The sequence below is a fragment of the Zosterops lateralis genome (assembly GCF_965231275.1).
Source record: "Zosterops lateralis genome assembly, chromosome: 6".
NCBI classification, from domain to species: Eukaryota; Metazoa; Chordata; class Aves; order Passeriformes; family Zosteropidae; genus Zosterops; species Zosterops lateralis.
This window is the reverse complement of record NC_139761.1, coordinates 27,071,514-27,093,060: the sequence shown is the minus strand read 5'-3', so window position 1 is coordinate 27,093,060 and position 21,547 is coordinate 27,071,514. Positions and strand designations below refer to the sequence as shown.

General features: G+C 34.4%; 1 protein-coding gene across 1 annotated transcript in view; it reads left to right on the top strand.

Annotated features, from left to right (window-relative positions):
* Positions 1-21,547, top strand: part of SCFD1 (sec1 family domain containing 1) — a 46,213-nt gene that overhangs the window by 15,063 nt on the left and 9,603 nt on the right. The window contains exons 11-20 of the mRNA XM_083863942.1: positions 973-1,112; positions 1,959-2,049; positions 2,400-2,473; positions 3,021-3,102; positions 10,004-10,100; positions 13,439-13,509; positions 14,395-14,474; positions 15,038-15,100; positions 16,127-16,202; positions 17,899-17,952. Coding sequence (XP_083720068.1) covers positions 973-1,112; positions 1,959-2,049; positions 2,400-2,473; positions 3,021-3,102; positions 10,004-10,100; positions 13,439-13,509; positions 14,395-14,474; positions 15,038-15,100; positions 16,127-16,202; positions 17,899-17,952 — 828 coding nt within the window. The remainder of the gene's footprint in view (positions 1-972; positions 1,113-1,958; positions 2,050-2,399; positions 2,474-3,020; positions 3,103-10,003; positions 10,101-13,438; positions 13,510-14,394; positions 14,475-15,037; positions 15,101-16,126; positions 16,203-17,898; positions 17,953-21,547) is intronic.

The following is a 21,547-nucleotide window of genomic DNA, read 5'->3' as shown; positions in this document are numbered from 1 at the left end:
ATCCATTTTGATATAAAGTGTTGTTTTATTTCTGGAAAAAATATCTATTCTAAAAGGTTCGTAACAGTTTCTGTGTAGTTGAAGATTTCACTCTACTTATTTGTCAAGGAAGGTGCACCTTTTAAGTTTTAACTGTTCTTGAAAAGAGCTAGGACAAAGTCAGCAAGTGGTATGCTTGTTACTACTCTTGGTTGAGAACCAGAGAGAATAGGTAAGCTGCAGAAAATACAGGGCAGTCTTTGGCAGTGGAGGAAGAATCAGAAGATCCACAGGGAGCAGTGTGGTGGTGTGAGCGTAATTGTATCCTCTAGCAAAGCTCTGTAGTTTCTATGTTTATGCATCTGTGGAAGAAGAAAAAGTATATGAAAAAATAGCAGCTTTGTTGCAAAGTTCTGCTTTATCATGCATTCACTATTTTACTATTGCTCAAAAAATTAGGGAAGGAGCTGTGAAGGCGTGTCTAAATAGTCTTCACAGTGAGTAGTCCTATTGCTGATGTCATCAGCTTCTTGGCAGCTTTGATACATATCTTGTAGTTACGTAGATAAACAGACTTAGAAACACTTTTTGTCTCCAACATAAAAACTTTTCTACTTCAAGGTTTTGGAGCGTTTTTAGAGCACAGTCTTTGCTAAATAACTTATTTTCTATACAGAAAACAGTGTTCAAAGTTTAGTGTCAGAAGAGTGCTTGCATATGAGATAATCAAATGTCTTTGCTTAACATTTGCTGCCTCGTTTAGTATTGAACTGATAACAGTTCAGTAACTAAGAGTAATTTTGGAGTCCTTATATTGCTGTTGTTATTATCTAGTTAACTAGTAAACTGTTTCCTGCCTACTTATGAAGTTCTAATAAATACTGCGTTAATATTTTCTCAGAAAATATACTAGAAGATAAATTTTTTGAGTAGAAAAGACTGAATAAACAATTTAACTATCAAATATTTACATAGGGCTCATTTATATTTTAGGATTTCCATTTGAATAGAGTTAACTTGGAAGAATCAGCAGGAACGGAAAGTACTCCAGCAGGTGCTAGGCCTAAGAAAAAAAATAAGAAGTCCTATGATTTAACTACATCTGATAAATTCTGGCAAAAGCATAAGGGCAGGTAAGCTGTAAAAGTATACAGTTTATATTAATTTAGTCAATATAAATTCTAAGTATTTTTCATATATGGTAGTTCTGGTTTTAGGCTTATTTGATATTTTCTAACTTGAGGGGGCGGTTTAAGGTACATTGGCTGAGATGAAGTTCATTTCCCCACAGCAGCCCTCACAGTGCTGTGCTTTGCACTGGTAGCTAGAAAGGTGTTGATAACACACCAGTGTTTTGGCTATTGCTGTGCAGTGCTCCCACAGCATCAGTGCTGTCTCCCCAGCATTCCCCCTGACCAGCAGGCTAGGGTGGGCAAGATCTTGGGTGGGGGCATAGCCAGGACAGCTCACCCAAACTGACCAAAGAGATGTTCCATTCCATTCCATTCCATTCCATTCCATTCTTCAGCAATAAAACCTAAGAGAAAGGAGGAGAAGGGTGCAGCATTCGATGGGTTGTTTTTTTTTTTAATGTTTTTCTTCTGGAGCAACCACTCTGCCTACTGAAGTCCTGCTTCTTGGGAAGTGGCCAGACATCATCTGCTGGTGGGAAGTAGAGAAAAAAACCTGTCATTTTCCTTTGCTTTCACACATAAGCTTTCCTTTTTTCAACTGCCTGTATCTTTACCCATGACTTTGGGAGTTTTTCTACCTTGCTTTCTCCCCACCCATTCTTGCTGAGGAGTGATAGAGTCACTTGGTGAGCACCTGCCATCCAACCTAAATAGATGTCATTATTTTCAGTGATTTGATTCTGCTGCATGAATTATGTATTGTTATTTCCAAAAAGGTTTTTATTGTCTGGTTCTGGTATTTCAGTTTGTTGATTTAACTGAGCTTAATGCAGACTATTGCATTAGTCCTTTTCCAGAGGTGGCCGAGTCTGTTCAGCAAGAGCTGGAATCTTACAGAGCTCAAGAAGATGAAGTCAAAAGACTTAAAAGTATCATGGTAAGTTTTATCACCTCTGTGTGTTTTATGTAAAGCATAATAGGGCTTGTAGAGATGCCTAGCCCACCCTGTCATCCCACAGATAAAAATTTTTGGTGCATGCTGAATTTTAGGCATGATATGATTTTAAAAGTAGGATCAGAACTACCATATTTCATGAGAAGTTTCAATTCCTTGTTCATTGGTGTTGCAATTATATAACTTCCATACTAACTGAAAAACACAATCCAGACATCAATACCATTATGAGAAAATAGATTCTAAATGTACTGACTTTATCTGCATGTGTGATATTTGTATTTATTATGACTATTTTTATTCCTCTTTTCAAACCCTTCCTCAAAACCCAGGGCATTGAAGGCGAGGATGAAGGAGCAATAAGCATGCTTTCAGATAATACAGCTAAGCTCACTTCAGCTGTCAGGTAAGCAGTTAATAATGGATTATTGTTTAATTATCTGTGAACCATTTCTGGGTTTTTTTGTTGCTGTTCTTTCAGTATTCTTTGAAATAAATATCTTTAAATGTAGGCTGTTCAGCTCTGTAATAATAGTTTAAATGCTTTATAATTCTGATAAAGTTAAATGCAGTGTCCCAAAGCAGTGCTCACATATGTAACTTCTACAATGTGTTTGACTTTGGAGTGTTTTCTCAGCAAAGACAAATAATCCAAGTGCATCGTAGATTTGCTTTCACTGTTCCACCAAAATGCCCAACCTCTGCATTCTTTCATTTTTAAAAAGTAGTGAAATCCCCTTCTTCGGGTATGGTTATGAGAATCGTTGCATCTATACACTGTCAATTTTTAGTTCCAACCCTATTCTGTAATTTTATATTTTAATAGCCTTTAAAAGTCCTTTGCAACCCAGACTGTTCTATAATTCTGTAAATGTTTTAGTACCTACTGTATACAGTACACAATTCAACTAACAGTGCAAATCAGCAGGTTAGTTTGTATTTAATTTCTTCAGCTCTCTTCCAGAACTTCTGGAAAAGAAGAGGCTCATTGATCTTCATACAAATGTTGCAACAGCCGTTTTGGAGCACATAAAGGTACAATTGCTCTCTAACTTGAGTTTTCTATCAGTACTCTTTAACTGAAGGAATATATTTGAAGTGAAGATAAGAAAGTGAGCCTTCTCAATGATCAGTGCTACTTTTTCAGAATTCACTGTGTAGCTTTACTTAGTGTTGAAGGGTGAAAGAGAATGAATTTTGAATGACTGCATGCATGGAAAGCAAAGAACACCGGGTTTTTTTCTTATCAGAATTTATTAGTATATTCTCATTCTTTTAATGGTGGCCACAACTGTTACTGTGGGTTGAAGCCTTTTAAAACATAAGTTTATGATGGAAGTGCTTTGTTTATTTTAGAGATGTGGGATGCTAATTCATGACTTCAGTCTAAGCAATCTTGTTCTGTATGTGTTTGTCAGAAGGGCACTGCCCACCAGCAAAACTCATACCCAGAGGTGTGGCAATAATGATGCAAGTTACTGAAGTGGTCTTTCCAGCAGGGTCTGTGTTAGATGTCTTGTGCATAATTTAAGAACTTCACAAAGGGGTTTGCCTTTTCTGCTTTAAGTTTGCTGCTTTTGTCAGAGACCTTGCAGAGAGATTGGTGTCAAGTGAAGGCCCTGGTTACTGCTAGGATAACTTGGAAAATGGATTTGTTTTCACAGTATGAAAACAGAAATTGCAGATGAGGCTTTCAGAAACACTGAAATTCTTTTCAGTTTTAGAAAGTGCTTCAGGCACTAGTCTCATTGAAAATCAATAATTAAAGAGCTTTACCCCAAGCTACGTAAAAGTCATGGAAGGCCATGTGTTTTGAAGGTAGCTTTAACATTTGTAAAGAATGTAAGATCTGTCCTCAGTTATTATTGCTACTGAGTTTTTTTGAAGCACTCTATATGAACAAAGGGTTATTTCTGCAATTAAATTAATAAATTAGTTTTACATATTTATAAAGTTGGAGAAGCAGTAGTAAGTGTCTCCCTGTGCTTAGCTCATTACCATAGGGGTTAGTATATGGGTTTTGCACTATTAGGTATGTCAGTTTTCATATCTGACAATTTAAAAAGCAGTACTTTAATACCACTGAAAAAAATTGAAGTCGGCAATATTGATATTTGATGCCTTGTCTGTAAATTCACTTTTCTAAGAAAGATAGTGGCATGATAAGGTCAGGCATAGACAATGGTATTCTATAGATGTTTTGCTGGTTGGAAAACAAGTTTCAGAGCAAGATGTAGAATGGCAGTAACATCATTTTGATTTTCCAGTATCCTATTGGCAATAAGCTGGAGTCAGCTGCATTAGATGATACCAACACACTTGATTACCTAGAGGTGGAAGGAATTGCCTTATCTGGGCACTCAACCAGCCCTTGGCTTGCTGTTCTGGTAGGGAGCCTGCTATTAGGGAGTGCCCTAGGAGTGGTGCTCCATTCCTCCATGATTCTTAATTTTAGTATAGCAAAGTGCTCTTTATCTTCTTATTGTATAAATGTCAAAGAAAATGTGAGACAAATGGCCATGCAGTTACTTCAATGTATTGATATGTACATATCCATCATCTTTTCTTTTGATTTAGAAAGCATCAGTTCACCTCCAGATATTTAGGAAACTGTCTTAAACTAATGCAGTGGACATGTTTTTTCTATTGAAATTTGCCTATGGTAAAGCCTTTTAACTGAATCAATGTAAAGTTTATTCCAGCTGCTTTCTCCTGACCATTTTCACCTCTCTTTTCACCCTCCAGTGTTAGAAAAAGTATCTTTCAATCTTGAGCTATGGAATTTTAGTATGCAGGACATTATGCTACCTGATGGATTCCTCAAAAATACTCTCAAAACAGGCAGTGTCTCATCCACTACTTTTAAAAGAAGTTCTGATGAGACCTTGACTCTGTGGTTAATAGGTTTATATACAGTTAAATAAGGAAACCAGATTAGGATAAGACAGAATTTGTTTTGCAAGTAAGTGCTGAGGTCATGAGGAGCTAGTGAGGTACCATGCCGTTCTTCAGGTTACTATATTTTCTCTTCTAAAATAATCAGGAAGTGCATTCATATTTTAAAATAGAGTATTTGCATTACCCATTATGGGATTTTACTATATTAATTATTTGAGCATTGTTCTTGTTTACATATATAAGGATCTGTGCAAAGAATGCACTGCTTTAGATATATTAAGTGAATTTAATTTTTCTTGTGGTCATATTTTAATGTTCAGTTTACAGCTGCTTTCCACATTCTCTTGGATCATTTTCTAAGACACAGCAAGAGGAAACCAGAAATTAATCACGTACTTATGGGTCCTGACAGTTTTTTGGCTTAAGTTTTTAGTGAAATAATGGAAAGTATGCATCACTTTTTCATGAAGCAAACCATCAAGTATTTATTGTCAGTGCTTAGAACAAATGCATCCTTGTTTTGCATTTATTGGTTTTTCCTCTGCAGGAGCTGGTGACTGAAGGTCTGGACCCAACAGATAACAGATTTAGAGCTAGAGTTGCCTATCTAGCTGCTTTAAAGTTTCAAGTAATGCTTGTCTTTTCATGTCTTTCTGATATGAATAGAATTACTGATGTCTGTTAAATCATGAATTTAAAAGATGCACATATATACATCTCTGAAATGACAGTTTGGGGTAGATTAGGTAACTTCTTACTAAAATTCTACAGATGTGAATTCAAGTGGCAGATTTTTATATGAATTGTTGTCTGTCTTAAATTACTTATATTTGTTTGGTTTAGGGGTTATTTTTTTAATTCCTATATATGATATTATTATGTATTTCTATTTTTGCTTGGTCACAAGGCTTGATACTTTGAATGATCTCTTAATTGAGATGCCCTTAATTGGGATTGACAATAGCATTTCAAATTTTCAAATTCATATTTTTAAAGGAATTCCACTATTTTAAGTACTCTGTTTTAAATAAGGTTACAATTTTGTCTTACACCATGTGGAATGGTATGTGTTTGTGAAATACGTATGTCACAGTGGGCCAGGGTGTTTTTCTGTAGTTCAAAACTGATAATTCAGTAATCTTCTAGTAAAAACAGCTTTTTCTGAGTTGGGTTACAGTGACTTTCCTATCATCATTCTGTGCAGTTCAGTGAAAAGGAATTGGCTGTGACTGTCACTTCCAGCCTTCTTCCAGAGTTTCTCTTCCTCTTGGTAGCAGCACACTATAATTACCTGACCAGCCTCCCTCATTCTGGAGGCAGTTATTTCTGGTGGTTTTCTGCCAGCATCTTTGAAAAAGACCTCAGATAGTTTCTTAGAAAATGTCTTCTCTCTTCTGCATATTCTCTCTCTCCAAAATTAAGAACTTTTGTAGAGTAAAGAGGATAGAAGAGCTTCCAGCAAGCCTTTACAAAAATTACCCTCTAAGAGATTTTAATGGGTTCTGCTTCCATTTATTTGCTTTAAAAATAAGGAATTTTGTGTTGTTTTTGGAGTACAGTGCTCAAGTATACTGTCCCATGCACTTCAGTAATTTTCCATAAAATAAGTTTTGGTTTACCAACAGCCTATTTCTAAAGATGGTAAGTTGAAAGCTTCCATAAATACATTTTTTTTAAAAAAAAAAAAGCAAGCTGAAGTGTGGCACTTTAAATGCAATATAGAATCTTGTTCCTGAAAGGGCAGCCAGAAAAGTCTCTTCAATGAGACTGGCATGGAACAAAACGTCATAGTAGAACATCAAGAGAAGGAAACAGAAAAAGAATAATGTAAATGTAAATGCATCTTTATTTTATTATTTTTTATTATTATTATTGATTTTCTTCACATTGCTTGCCAGTTTGGCATCCATAAGAACCTATTCTTTGCTGTTTTTTATTGAATCTACAGGATTGTTTAGCTCCTATTCCCCAGCTTTTCCTCTTGGCATGTCTGTGAGTTTGCCATTGAGTGAGCAAAATTGCACTTATTTAAATTAAATGGGACATCTGCTTCTTATCAGCACCTCTTAGACAAGTTGGCTCTTCGAGAAGTAACTGTCTCATTGATGTGGCATATCTGGGATATCTATCAAAAGGTAACTAGTAGTGTTTAAGGCTATTCAGTAACCATATGAAATTTGATTAGGTGTCCACCTAATTCCTAGCAAACCAGTATAAGAAAAACATTGCCCTGATTAGCATCTTTGCTAATAAATTTTGTTAGTTATCTAGTGAAGAAGCAGCTGAATAGACTTACCTTATTGATCTGTCTCTTTAGTTTGTCACATCAGAAAGAGTCTCAAAAGCTTTACATTGCTGCCTACCTCTGACATCCCTATTGTGGATAGAAAAAAGCAATAGACGGTGGATGGAAAAAAAGGTGGACCTGAAGTTTTGGGATTTTCAGTTCGGGGTTTCTTCCCCAAAGAATGCTGAGCTCACACTTCAAAATAATTGTGCAAAATTTTTTAAGAGAGTGAGTGTACATATATCATTAATGTTTCAGTTCAGGCTCCAAGTATAGCACATCTGTTCAACCAGTGAATTTGCTGCTGGTAATCTTTTGTTCAGTAGCCATAGTCAAATAGTCATAAAGTTGCACATGGCTGAGAAAATTTTTATCTAGGCTGTGCTCTAAGTAAGTTAACAATTGTCAATCTGTTATTTAAATTGAAAGTAATTGATGTTTGAATTTTATTGAATTCATTAAAATGAAATTTTATTTAGAAGTTGATCTGTAAATAAATACAGGGAATCAGTGAATCTTTTTATGTTGTAAATTTTTAAATGCCATCTGAATGAATTTCTCATAAACAGATCACCAGCAAAGATAATATGGGCTTTGCCAAATTCAACAGTAATATATTTAACTTTATAAGATCAAGTTTCCACATTTCAAGACAATCCCTTTTTTATTGGATGCCTTTTGTCTGGGAAAAATATTTTAAACTTGAAGACATTGAATTTAGCCTCGCATAACAAGATGCAAATGTAGATAAAACACAAAAAGCAAGTGAATGTAATGGAAAGGCTTAAAAAATTGTACTAGTTTCTTTGCAATTGCTTTATGTCTCTAGAGAGATTTAAGGAAACTATAACACAGAAAATCTCCAAGATGCCATAAAACTGAGGTCTCACATGGTTTACCAGATACCAAATTGCATCTGATGTAAGGCCTTGGAAAAAGGCTGGTAGGTCAGTTATATTCAGACTTTATACTACTCTTTTAACATAAGCTCAAGGTAAATATAGATTGAAAGAAGCTTCAGTTCTTTTTTTTTTTTCCTCATTTCATGCACCTTATATGTAGTTGTAGTCATTATAACAATCAACACAAGACATTCTTCTGCCCCTGTAAGTAGCAGGGGGTCATTTCTGAGTGCTCTTCATGGTAATTTACTTTTTAAGCTGTAACTGCAAGCATCCACAAAAGCTTTAAATTAAGTTTTTGCTTTGCAAGTAACTGCATTTCTCAAGGAGTTCAGTAAGTGGTGACTGAGAAATGGAAGCATTGTATAGATACCTGCATCATAAGCTGATCACCATATGCTTTCAGTATAAAAATATTCTTGTAATCACATCTTTTTTACTTTGTTTTCTCCTCTCTAGCTCTTTTTTTGAGGAACTTAGAGTACTCAGAAGGTGAAATATCCTGATAGCCTTACGCTAGAGAAGTACCCTTTTTTTTGAGAGAGGTGGTAAAATAACTTTTTTTAAATTAATTTTTTTATTTGTCATCTCAGGAGTAGTTTTTGTAGAATTCAGAAATACGTGAAAACCAGACTTTTAAAGTTTTCATGTACTGTCATTACAACAGCTACTGCACGGATAACAGGTGCCACTGCAGTTTTTAAATGCTTTGGCATTATCAGGCAAAATCTCTCAAATGATTTAACCTAAGAAAAGCAAGGTGACTCTTGCTCACTCTGGCAATATCATTTCAGTCTCACAGTGGGGATGATGTGGAGCTGACACACTTCCAAAGCAGCGAGATGGAGATCCACTCTGCCAGTCTCCTGTTTGAGCCAATACGGAGCTGAATGTGTTCAAACATCAGGATTTAGTTAGTTACCAAATACTGAGGTTTTGTAAGCTGAGTAGCTGTAACATTTGTTGTGATGCTACATTTTAATGTTTAAATACACATAATGATCTGCATTGTAATGGAACATTTTAAAATAATTTCTGGACTGCATTTTTCTATTTTTAGCTTGTAGGATCACGATCAATAAGTGCAAAGCTTGTCTATTTGTGCAGATGTGCTGCAACTGCAGTCATTACTTGCATGGCCATGTGATGTCCTCCATAAAGCTTTTGCCTCAATAATTTTGTACAGTCCCTGTGCCATCCTCCCTAAAAAGGATTTTCACAACAATCTAGATGTGTCATTGCATAATGAGAGACTTCTTTTCAGTGTTAACAAGATAATCTAATTATAAACATCTCCATTTTTGGTGTGAGTGAATTACTGCAAGCCTTTGATCTGAGGTAGTATTTCAGTACCAGCCTAAGTTGGCAGGTGACAGCATTTCTTTGGGATGGTGCCTTAATGTGTAAAGGAATTTCCCACATTTATCTTATGGTTTATTATTAATTTTCTTGTGGTCTAAGAGCCTGGAGATTCAGAATAAATTGGACATAATATAACCATTATTTTTTCCTTTTGCAACATAGCAGTGTGTATGATGGCATGAAGTTTTCAGCTGGGGCAGAGCCGTAGTTGAAAACAAAGCTTCTCTTCCAGTTCAGTATCCACATCAGACACCGCTTGCTTAACTTGCTTTTTCACTTTTAGTATGATAATTAAATACACATCAACTTTCTGGGAGTTAATAGAAGTATATTATAATGCAAGCATTAGTTACTTTTACTGATCATTTATTTAAAAATAAAATTTTTAAAACCATCCTTGTAACTAAAACTACATACCTTTTAAAAGAGGAAATTAATATTCTTTCACAGTTTTAAGATGTTAACCCTAGTACTTACTCTTAAACAGAGTCGAAAGCTGGATGTGTATTTTGAATATGAGGAAAAAATAATGAGCAAATCCACTCTGGATAAATCTCTTCTGGACATGATTTCTGACCCAGATGGTGAGTACTTTAAATCTGAACTTGGTATAAAGTTAGTTAAGCTACACAATAAATCTATACCTGCTTGGATTTCAGGGTTGGTAAAGAGCAACCTGTGCAAGATTTGTAAGGAAAACAGCTTTTGATTGATCTTCAGTAGCGGTCTAGAGAGTTTAATACTTAGTGGAGTAATATCCAAAATACTAGTAACTTCTGCAGCTCCACTAAAATCCTTTCCTAACCCTTTATTTTTGAAAGTCAATTTTTTGTGTGCTTTTCCAGTATGTAGTAGTGTAGCATACTAATTTTTTTAAATCATACTGCATGTTTTACAACATACACATACCTCACAAATGCAATGAAAACTTATTAGAATTTGATTAGATCAAGGGGCTGTAATGTAGGTAGCTCCTGCTTGAGTGAGGAAAGAGATTAATGGGACAAGTGGAGAGAAGGGATGCAAGATGTAAATTGGCCACTTCACTGGGACTCACCTGAAGCTTTGCATGTGTTGATTCAGCTGTGGCATGTCTGTTTTCATCGTGTAAGAGCACCAGCAATGCATCCCAGCTTCTGTGTCAGATATGGGTCGTTCATATCAGAGCATTTCACACCAGGGCTGCTTAGGTTCTGTATTAGCTGGAGTCACCGGGGGCTTTTCTCAGAAAGGCTGAGACTCAAATGATTTCTCAGCTTTTTGTACTATTCCAGCATTAGTTCTTTCAATCTGTCACAGCCTGATGTGTGTCATAACCCTCTGACAGATTTCAGTATGATCTGATACCAGTTGCTGGAAGAAAATAATGTGCAGAGCAAAATTGTAAAACTTAAATTGCAATCTCTGACTTGTCTGCCTACTGGCAATTATGTTGTCAAACCTTTAGAGGCCCAGGGTTCCTGCTCTTTTTCCAGTGTGCTCTTTAAGAAAATGTTTTGTTACTGCATGATTATGTGTGTAGTCTTACAGCTACATACTGGGCTTAATGCCTGCTTGGAGTTTGTATAATGATTCATATTTATGGAAGGCGTATATATACATCCTGCTGACATGTTACAAAAATCTTTTAATAGTGTCCATGCTATATAACCAAAAGGCAGTAAGAGAAATAGTGCACAGTGGGTAGAAATCTGAGCTAAAATTTTAAAGATCTCCTAATGGGTCAAGTCTAGAAACTAATAAACTTTAAGAAAATCTAATGTCAGGTATCAATCCGTAATTCAGTACATATATTCATTTTTTATGTGAAGCTTATAAGTATATGTATAATGTGTACTTTTATTAAGCATCAATATAAACTAGTCCTTTTTCATGTTAAGAATTAATATTTCATGTACTGTTTTGGTTTCAGCTTTTATGTTTGCATAAACTTATATTTGAAAGCAAATTTTTATGTTTGCTTGTATGTCCTACTGGATCAATTACTTTTTACCTGAATCCGTATTTTCTATGCCTTTTTAGATTGCAGTGTAAAGCAAATTGTTTTCCAACCAACATTCCTATTAGCAAGGTTCCTGGGTTGTACACAAGAGAAAGATTAGATTTACAAGCTAGAGTTTTTTCTTCATAAGCTAAGTATTCAGGTTTTCACAGTATTATGTTAGCATTTTGCATGCATTGCCTAGGTTTAAGTTTTGTAAGGAAAAGATTTAAGTTAAATCACAGTGATGATTTCCAGGCACACTGTCTTGTAAAACTGTCCAGCCTCATATTGTGTGATTCACTGAGAAATACCAGCAGAAAATATTTTTAAGGAATAATGCATCAAGTCTTACTGTGCTTCCCACTGGTGAACTATTTATTGACATTATATGGGAGGATATTTCTCTTGTGGACAATGGGATCTGCAGAGCTCTTCATGAAAGCACTTAGATGTGACCACTTAACAGCTTCAGGCTTCAGCCTCCCATTTGTTACTGTGTTCTAATCTACCACTCAGGACTATTAGCTGCCTTCCAGTTTAGTGGGTATTACTGTATCCTGGAGTAGTGATAAAATGGGAGCTAAGGGCTGCCTGCTGCTTTTTCAATTGAATATAAAATTGGTTTGTTCTAGGTTTGCCAAGTTACGTTTTCTTCAGTATGTTGAGCAGTTTGCCTCTGTGCTGTCAGAGATCGTAGTCTAAAAAAAAATAGTGAATATTTGACAGACAATTGATCTGAGTCTTAGAGCTGTTTAGCACAGCTTTTTTTGCCCAAGTGAATTCCAGGTGGATCTCTACCCTGAAAGATGGCTTTTGGTTTAGGTAATACAAAGTTTCTTCAGTTCTTGATCTTCTGACTTACTGGTATTTGGTAAAAGTTAGTAAAACCTGCTTTGCAGAGAAGACTATACCAAGTCATAAATGCTCATTATGACAGCTCTTACTCTTAACTTCTGCCAGACTAAATATATGCTCACTTATAAATAAAAGTTGCAGATTAGATCAGATGGTCTCCTGCTGACATGATCCACATTCCATAGTAGGGGAAAACAGCCCAAAACAAACAAAATAGAAAAAAAAAATCATTTTCTTACCCTCAAGTACAAAAAAGTACTTACAAAAAAGTCTTATAAAATACTGTACAAAAAGTATCAAGCTTTTATAATGAATTTTAATTTGAAATGTGTGTTTTGAGAAGTTGTTCTTCTGAAGACTTCATTTGAAACTATTGTCTTTACTAACAATGATTCTCTTCTAGAAAAATAAAAAAGATGGTGTTCAAAATCTGACGTAGTAGTTCATAGTCTGAGTAGTGGCTACATCAACCTTTTGATCTGGAGAGATGAATTTTGATTGAATATGAATAATGCGTCCCAGGAATGGGAAGTGTTTTTCTTCAACAAAAGAGGATTTAGGAGGTGAAATCCTTTCTGAAGGCAATTTGGAAGTTCAGGAGTTTTTTTCCTGACCAGAGGTTCATATAAGTGCTTTTGCAGTCTTCAAATATTTCAGTACAGTGAACTGTAGAGCTGTGTAAGCAAGTTGTAGAGCTAAAAAATAATATGCTGTAGCTTTTACTTCTATGATTTTTCTTTAGTCTACTTTTTCATGGACCTACTTCCAGATAACATTTGCAATTTCCACATAAAATAAGTCATAATTTCTCTGCATAATTTATTTTGTATGTTATATGAAGAACAAAAGGGGGAAGTGTAAAACTTTCAGAAAGAATGAACACATCTAACCCAACTCTTACTAAAATTGCTGTATGTCTTTCCACCCTTTTACATATTGAAGAAGGCCATGGTTGTCAATAACAGTTATTGTCATAACTAAAGATCTGCATGTACATATATATGGCTGCTGAAGAGCAGTTAATGTAGCAGCATAGTTACAATTGTAGTTTTTAATTATTTTTTTATTTTTTTCTCACTGCAGCGGGAACTCCTGAAGACAAAATGCGATTATTTCTCATCTACTACATAAGCTCAGCTCAGGCACCTTCAGAGGTATGTTCTTTACAGCCTCCAACAACAGATTCTAACACAAAAATTTTTTCTGTGTCATTTCCATACTAAGTAGATATTTCTATTTCTTTGCAAAGGAAGTATGAAATGCCCAGGAAATTCTAAAACTTTATATAAATTTTGTCTTATTGCTAGGAAATCTGCTCACAAACCTTTAGCCACCTTTTCAAAGGATTTGAATGACTAGTAAGAAGAAATATTATATTGTGACATATTTAGATCAGAGTTACTTCAAGACACATTAGCATGTTTTCTATTATTCTGCTCCACTGCTCAGAGAAGTAGATAAAGCAAAATGAAAATATGCCATGTTTCACTCCATCTTCATCTATTCAAGAATGATTGAGTCAGTTGACTAGCAGGTGAATGAAGGAGAAATGCATCTGCCAATATATGAATAATTCAGGAAACAATTTCTTCATATTTCTTTTGAACTTAAAATGATTAATTTAAAGGAAAATTCCTACACTGTAGAAACATTATGTGATAGGAAAAAATGTTTGGTTAGGCAAATAGAAAGTATTTGTATTAATGTATATTAGCTCCTCTATGTTTATTATTTACTGCTTTGGCATTCTACAGAAACCAGCATTCTGTTGAGGCTAGTATAAAGACTGTTCCATATCTGAAAGGGCACAGGATTTAATTCTACAAACATTGTTTAGTTTAATGGGATCTGCTCATGGCAAATTTTATTTCAAGTTGCATTTTCTTACTTGGTAGGAAATAGGATTAAGAGTCATAATTACTTTTTAACTTTGGTCAATGCTGTAACTACTTGTCTAATATTTAAATAAGGATATCTTGTCTTTGTACATGGAGTTAAGAGTAGCTTCAGCCTTTTATAATTCTCCACTATGATTTCAGATTGATTTGGAGCAGTATAAAAAAGCATTGATGGATGCAGGTTGTAATCTTGCTCCTTTGAGCTACATAAAACAATGGAAGTAAGTAATTTATTTTTTCTCCTATATGAGGCTAATGGGGTAATACAGAACCCAGCATTGTATTCAGGAATTACATGTTACTTCTCTTAAATTGTAACTCATCCTTAAACATTCATTTGGTATAAGTTTTTACTGTCATTGTTATGGTAAAACATGCAAATCTTATTTTAAAACTAAGCTCCAGTAGTGCCAGAACACTACAGAACATAACATGTAATAGTGCCTGTAATGATCTAGGACAGAAACAGCTTATTGAATTAAATGAAAAGTTGTGCTAGTTCAGACTCCAAAGTTTTTTTAGTTCATACTAAGGAGTCATGTTGCATATCAGTAAATGTAGTTTTACATGGTATCTGAATTAAAATCTTTGTCTTTTAACTGTGAAATCCAATTCCTATTGTATTTCTAGGCAAGAGGGATGCATATAATAAATAGTTACTTCCTGAAAGAGTTCAAAGTGCAGAAGTTTTTTCACTTTTTTCACTTTCAGATGACTAGAGTGGAACATTCTACAGAAGTATGTGCTTCAGATAAATATTTTATTTCTCCCCCTGCTTTCACAGGGCTTTCACTAAGATGGCTTCAGCTCCAACCAGCTATGGAAACGCTACACCTAAACCTTTGGGGTATGCTTTTGATTAATTTTTTGTAAGCCTTTGGGTTCTTTTATCTTATTTTAGTAGTGCTAAAAATGTGGTTAGTGTTACACAGGGCCCAGAACAAAACATCTCCCTATTTGTAAAATTTTTAAGTTACAGACAATTACAAGCACTGATCTCCCCTTAACAATGTGTGGTACACACACAGAGGAAAATAAAAGGATCTGTGACTGAATTCACAAACTGTCTTAATACAGTGCTCTCTGCACCTGCACATTAAATGCACTCTCACAGGAGTAGAATTCAGCACTAGGAACTGGATCTATGACAGCCATCATTTTCAGCCTTAAGTAGTCAATGGCAAAAAATAAAAACAGCCCTGCATATTCAAAATCATTTCTCTCCTGGGTTTGGAGACTGTCAGGAGTGCAAGAACACGCTGCTATTTCATTGGAATTGCCTAGACTGGGTGTCTATGTGCTTGTTGGAAGGTCTAGCTACTTATTTCAAGACACAAGAGGAAAATTACTAAGGTTAATATGCTAAGGTTGCATATATCCCATACAGGATATGGGACTTGGGTCTTTCCATTCTTCAGAAGATTTCAGTCCTTATTACCAACTTTGCTTTCAGGAATGCCCTGTCACTGTCGCAAGGAATCTGTGGCACAGTATGGTTAGAGAGAATTCTGGTGCTGTTTCACTTGGAAAAATTGCTCTTTGGTTTGTTGGAGACACTCAGCATCTCTGTTGACCCTGGTGATTAAGATACCCACTTGAAAGGAGTACTCAGATCCTTACATTACTGAAGTTGTAAAATAAACTGTTCAGTGGATTAAAGACTAGAATCCAAGACTCCCATTGATAGGTGAGGATCTATCTGGTAGATTACAAGTGTATTCCCATACACTTGCTGTGTGATATGAAGAATATATTTTATGACAAACTGAATTACTTGGTACTTAGGTCCTATTGACTTTGTTGGCAATTGGATGTCAGTTTACAAATTAAAAACAAAAAGATCTTACACATCATCTTTATTTTGTTTTTCCAGTCTGTTTTCACGTGTTATGAACACAGGATCACAGTTTGTAATGGAAGGAGTGAAGAACTTAGTACTGAAGCAACAAGTAAGTTTCAAAAAACAATTAAAATGTCTATAATGAGTATTGTGAACATCTGGAAAGACAAATTTCAGTACCTTTGTCATATTAATAAAATTAAGAAAACAAACAACAACAACAAGAAAGAAACTGGTTGTATAAACTTGTAGCTGGGATATCGAATTGTAGTTTCCAGAAACCTGCTTTTCTATAGATGATACATTATTTTCCCAATATGTACTTTTGTCAGATGGCAATAAATATTTATTTACAGTTTAAAATGTTAATTCTGCAGTATTTTCTCATCAAGATTTCTGAAAAAAAGATCATTCATCATATTATAATTAGTTGCAGACTCAGAATTTAAATTAGGAATACAACATATCAGAACTAAATAAAATTAAATCTTAAATAATGGTATATCTTTTTGACCTACTTAATCTTATCATTGTCACTGTTTGTTTATTCAGCTTGTTATACACATAATTTATACATGGAAGTTATCAGCTATCACATGAAAGTTTAAAATTGGGCTCTCAGTTTTGTAGGATAGTTAATGAAGTTAATTCTGCAGGAATTTCACTATGACTAGAATGATAAGCTGCATTGCAGATTTACAAGTCAGTGCTATATAATGATATATGATTGAGGAAAATTTAAATATGGAGCTTGCCTGTGTGTTATATTTTATAGAGAACTCTTCAGATAAACTGTTACTTGTAATAATAAAAAATAATTCTATTCTCCAGGAAACTTCCTCTTCTTCTTGTATTAAATACTTTGTCATTTCTTTAGATGAGTGTCTTTAAAGAGTTAATATTATTCTGTAGAAAGTGGCTTGCATTGTTTTGTGCTCTGAGTGAGCAAAAAGCCAGTTTGCCAGTGTTGTCAGGATATGCCTTTTCTGGCTTTTAATTTCTTCTCCAGGTGTTTTAGGGTAGCCACATGAGAAGCCTTTCTTCCTCATATTTGTAAGCCTAATGTAGGTCTGTGGTATTTCTATTAAAGCTAACTTTCACTTTTCCTTCAGTAATTCAGAGATTCATGTTAGTTTTCCAGTGTAATATGTAGATCTTCCTTTGGAATATTCTCTTTTGATACATTCTATCAACAAGACTCATTTCCAATCCTGTTGCTATATAAATTCACCCTCAGTTTATTATAACTGAAGTAGTTTTACTCTTTAATATTGAGATCTTTTGTCCTAGCTGACATTTCCCATGTTAAATAAGGAACAGTAATCTTGAATTTCACCTCAGTTTATCCTTTTGCAGGTCATCCAAACATTGGTTTCTAGGGTTGGTTTCTATACCCATTTCTTTGAAAACATAAGGTTTTTTTAGAATCATTTAATTATCAGCATCAGCTTTAAAATTCTTTCCTTAACTGCAACATATTTTTTAATAAGAATTCATATTTGATCACATCTGCATATGTTGGCAATACCTAAATACAGCTCTGTTCCTGTCTTCACCCTTTTTTTGCACTTTATATCTTATCTTTATCCCCTAGCTATATGCACCTCAGAGGTTTGCATTTTTTTACAGAAGAGTAATTTAGGTGAGAATAAATTAAGCTTAATCTTTACAAAGCATAAGAGAAAAAATGTTTTAAATAGTATTTTAAATTCTCTGTAAACTCTTCCATAAGTATTAATGTGCCTGGGAATTGTTCTTAGTAAGCTTTTCAGCCTTCCATCAATTTCACTTTTTTTTTTTTACAGAATCTGCCGGTTACACGTATTTTGGACAACCTTATGGAGATGAAGTCAAACCCTGTAAGTACAATTGCCTTCACATGGAGAAGGGTGGAGCAAATGAAATCTTGAGGTTGTGATATGTAATATGCTATGGCTAATTTTTTTCATGGTAGTGCAGTTGAGTCCAATTATGCTGTATTTCAAGAACAGCACCATTTTTGTAACTATTTAATATGACCTTTTTCATTAAAATAGTCCAAACAAGGACAACTTATTGTCTCTTATTGGAACTGATGTTTTTTAGATTTTTCCTATTCTGAGCTTCTGTTACACTTGTGCTATACTAAGCTTCTGTTGCTCCTAAATTTCTACATTAAGCTGTGGACTGAAATTTTCTTTGCATCAAAATGTTTGAGTTTTTTTAAAGAGCACAATTTGAGAAGTGAAATATTTACAGAGAGTTTTAATAAGGAAAATTACATTTCCCACATCTTTAAACTTTGCTGTCTAGAGGAAAATATTTTACTACTTGTTTCAGTTAAAAGTTACTCAGACTATTTTAAATTTATATGTTACAAGTTTTTGAAATGCTTACATGTTAACTACACACTCAAGGCATTTGCTAGAACTTACAACTCAAAGTAGGCCTGAGTGTTTATGCATGGAGTCATTCTTCTTGCCATGGATTTTGTTCCTTATATAGGACCAACCTGGGCACCTCTTAGAAATCACTTAGAAAGCTTTACTATATTTGCCACATTGTATCAATCTTCCTATTTTAATGCCATCAGCATCAGTCAGAGAGATACAATTTGTAATATCTCACACTGATTAGTAGTTTTAAAACATTCTTCTCAGTCCACCTTCATGGATGTACAGAGTGAAAAATAATGGTAAAATATGAAAATTATCAACATGCAAGTAATCCTTTATTTTCTTAAACTGCACTTCATAGATGATATATGTCATGATTCTTAGCAGATAATTTGCTTTATTTTAACAAACAAAGAAATTGAGATTGTTTCCAGTGTTAGTGGATTTTTGTTCCTGTTTGAAAGGCTTGGAAAAGATGTACAGGGCTAACTTTATTTAGTCAACCAGCAGAGGTCACCCAGAACATTTACCATAGAAAGCTGAAATTAAAACTACGGATAACTTATGACAAGGTGAAAAACTAAACAATTTTTTAAAAATAAACATCAGCTTCCTCAGCCTGCAAGTTTAGGAGTTGATTTAGAAACATTTACAAGTCATATGAGGTTTTTTTTCTAACTTAACTTTTTCACATTTTACTTAGTAGAAAACAGCTACTAGCACTTTGCAGCACTTTGATAATTTGGAGAAAACATTGATCTTCTCACTTTAAAAAGCAGCAGTTGGGCCAATCTGTCAGTCAGCAGCTTCCTGCACCACTGTCATGGCAGAGACTGATACTCATGGCACAAAACAGCAAGTCCCACTTTACAAGTCATAGGAGACCAGGCAATCTCTAAAGACTGATTTTCCTAACCTGCAGGAAAATTGACAGCAAGCTGGGGAGTAAGTTTCAGCTAAAGAAAGCAAGCCAGGGAGTCATTGTGGAATGTGTTTAGACTTGCTGTACTATCAACAGAAGTGAAATTGTATCTGGAAAAGGTCAATGCGTGGAAATACACCGTTGTGGCTTCTGTTCATCTTCTGATGTGTGGGGTCATTTTCTATTCCCCAGAATAGAAAACTTCTGCACTGCAGACAAAATACAAAGGGAGAGGAAAAAATATTCAAGATTTTCTTTTTTTACAACATGGAAAAAAGTCTCCTTTATAGTTCAAGGAATTATACTAACCACAGTAATCAGTATATGAAATGTACATTCAGATGAAAGTAATGCAAAGTGTTTTGTAATGCAAAATTAGAGCAGATTCTTGAGAAGTCACAATTATTACAATGAATGTAAATAATTTATTTTCTAGATATTAACTGCAACAATAAAGGAAATACATTAATACAACTTGTACCACAAACATTCACATATATTAATGTCAGTTAAAATCTTAAATCTATTTAGAATGATATCCTGTGCAAAACTCTATGGAGTTGTCTGTAAATCACTTTGTGTGTTGCTTGTCTCTGCTGTTTCTTTTGTCTCACTAGCAAGGACAAGTAAGTCTACACCCATGCCACTCATGCTTTCCAAGTTTTTCAGAAGCAGGAACAGCTAGAACAAATATTATGGGCCATAATACTATCTTGTAACTTTTTGAATTTTTCTAGATTGTTTAAGTATAGTTACACCTTTTCTTGAAAAACATATTCAGAAACATTCCTTGATGACTTTCAAAGTAATCAGTTACTTGTGGGTATTTTAAATAATAATATTTATTGTTAAAAGGACAATTTTAGGCAATTGCTTTTAAGGTTATATTTTAATAAAGGAATATTCTGTTCATAAAACTAAAACGTAGTTGCTTTCTTTTGGTGTGGTTAAATAGAAGTTGCTTAAAACCTTAAATCTTCATAAATGAACGAAAAAACCCCTTATTGTCAAATATACACAAATTTTAATTCATAGCTGTGAAATTTACCATAATTTAGTATAGAGTTACAGAGATTCTTCTAAGGATCTAAAAAAATGGGTTGACTACCGAGTGAGGAAAATCTTTGAAAAATGACCCTTTACAAAGTGGTTTAGCCTCTGTCAATACAGTGAGTACATTTGTATTGACTTACTAGGTAGATAGATCTTATTTGTGAAATATATTAATGAAACTGTATTTTAGTTAATACTGTCCCTTTCAGTGTATATGGTATCAGACTTAGGATAAACCTTTCATGCATTACAAAGAAAAACTCTGTAAGTAAAGGGTTTCCTTAATCCAAATTAGTCCTGTTAGATTCTGCAGAAAAACAAATACAGAAATACAGACTGAAAGTCAATGACATTTCCATGGATGTTTTTCCATTTTAATTTGAAATATTGAAAACTAAGTTTATACATTCAGAAGTATTTCTTTTCTTCTGGAATTGCTTAGGGAAGTCACAAATTCAGCTGTGTGTAAGGAAAGCACTATAGAGTTCTTTTTGTTGGCAGACTTGCTCTTTCTTAAAGAAAAATCTACTAGGGCTTCTTTTTCCTGCACCCTCAACACTGATTTCAGCAGGAATAGTGTATTTAAACAGCAATGATGGAATATCCCTAAGTTATCACATTTCTATTGCTTTACCACTTTCTGCGTGTCTACTTACACAAGCCCACGGTGAAAAAACACAGCATTAGTACATTCAGGAGTAAATGTTTGTAATACGTTTATTAACTCTGATTTTTAGTTCTGTCATTAATCTGTAATTCACTCTAGTAAGCAGAGAAAGTCCATCTCTTTATCCCAGGTAAAGGTTTCTCAGTTTTAGTCTACCAATATCTGTCCATTCCCAGCCGTCTCATTACCCCAGAATCACTATACCACCTTTAGGTAGGAAGCTGCAAAATCATGAATGCTGGCAGACTCGAGGAGTTGAAATTCCCAGTGGAGCATATAAAAGCATTTTACAGAGACTCAGTGGGAAATTAGATCTAAATTATTTTCTTTTTAAAAGCCAAACTGCAGGATAAGAGAGTTATTTTATGTAATTATATGAAAGTTGGTAATATCAAATAGATTTATTTTGTGTGTGTGTGTGTGTAACCACCACATGT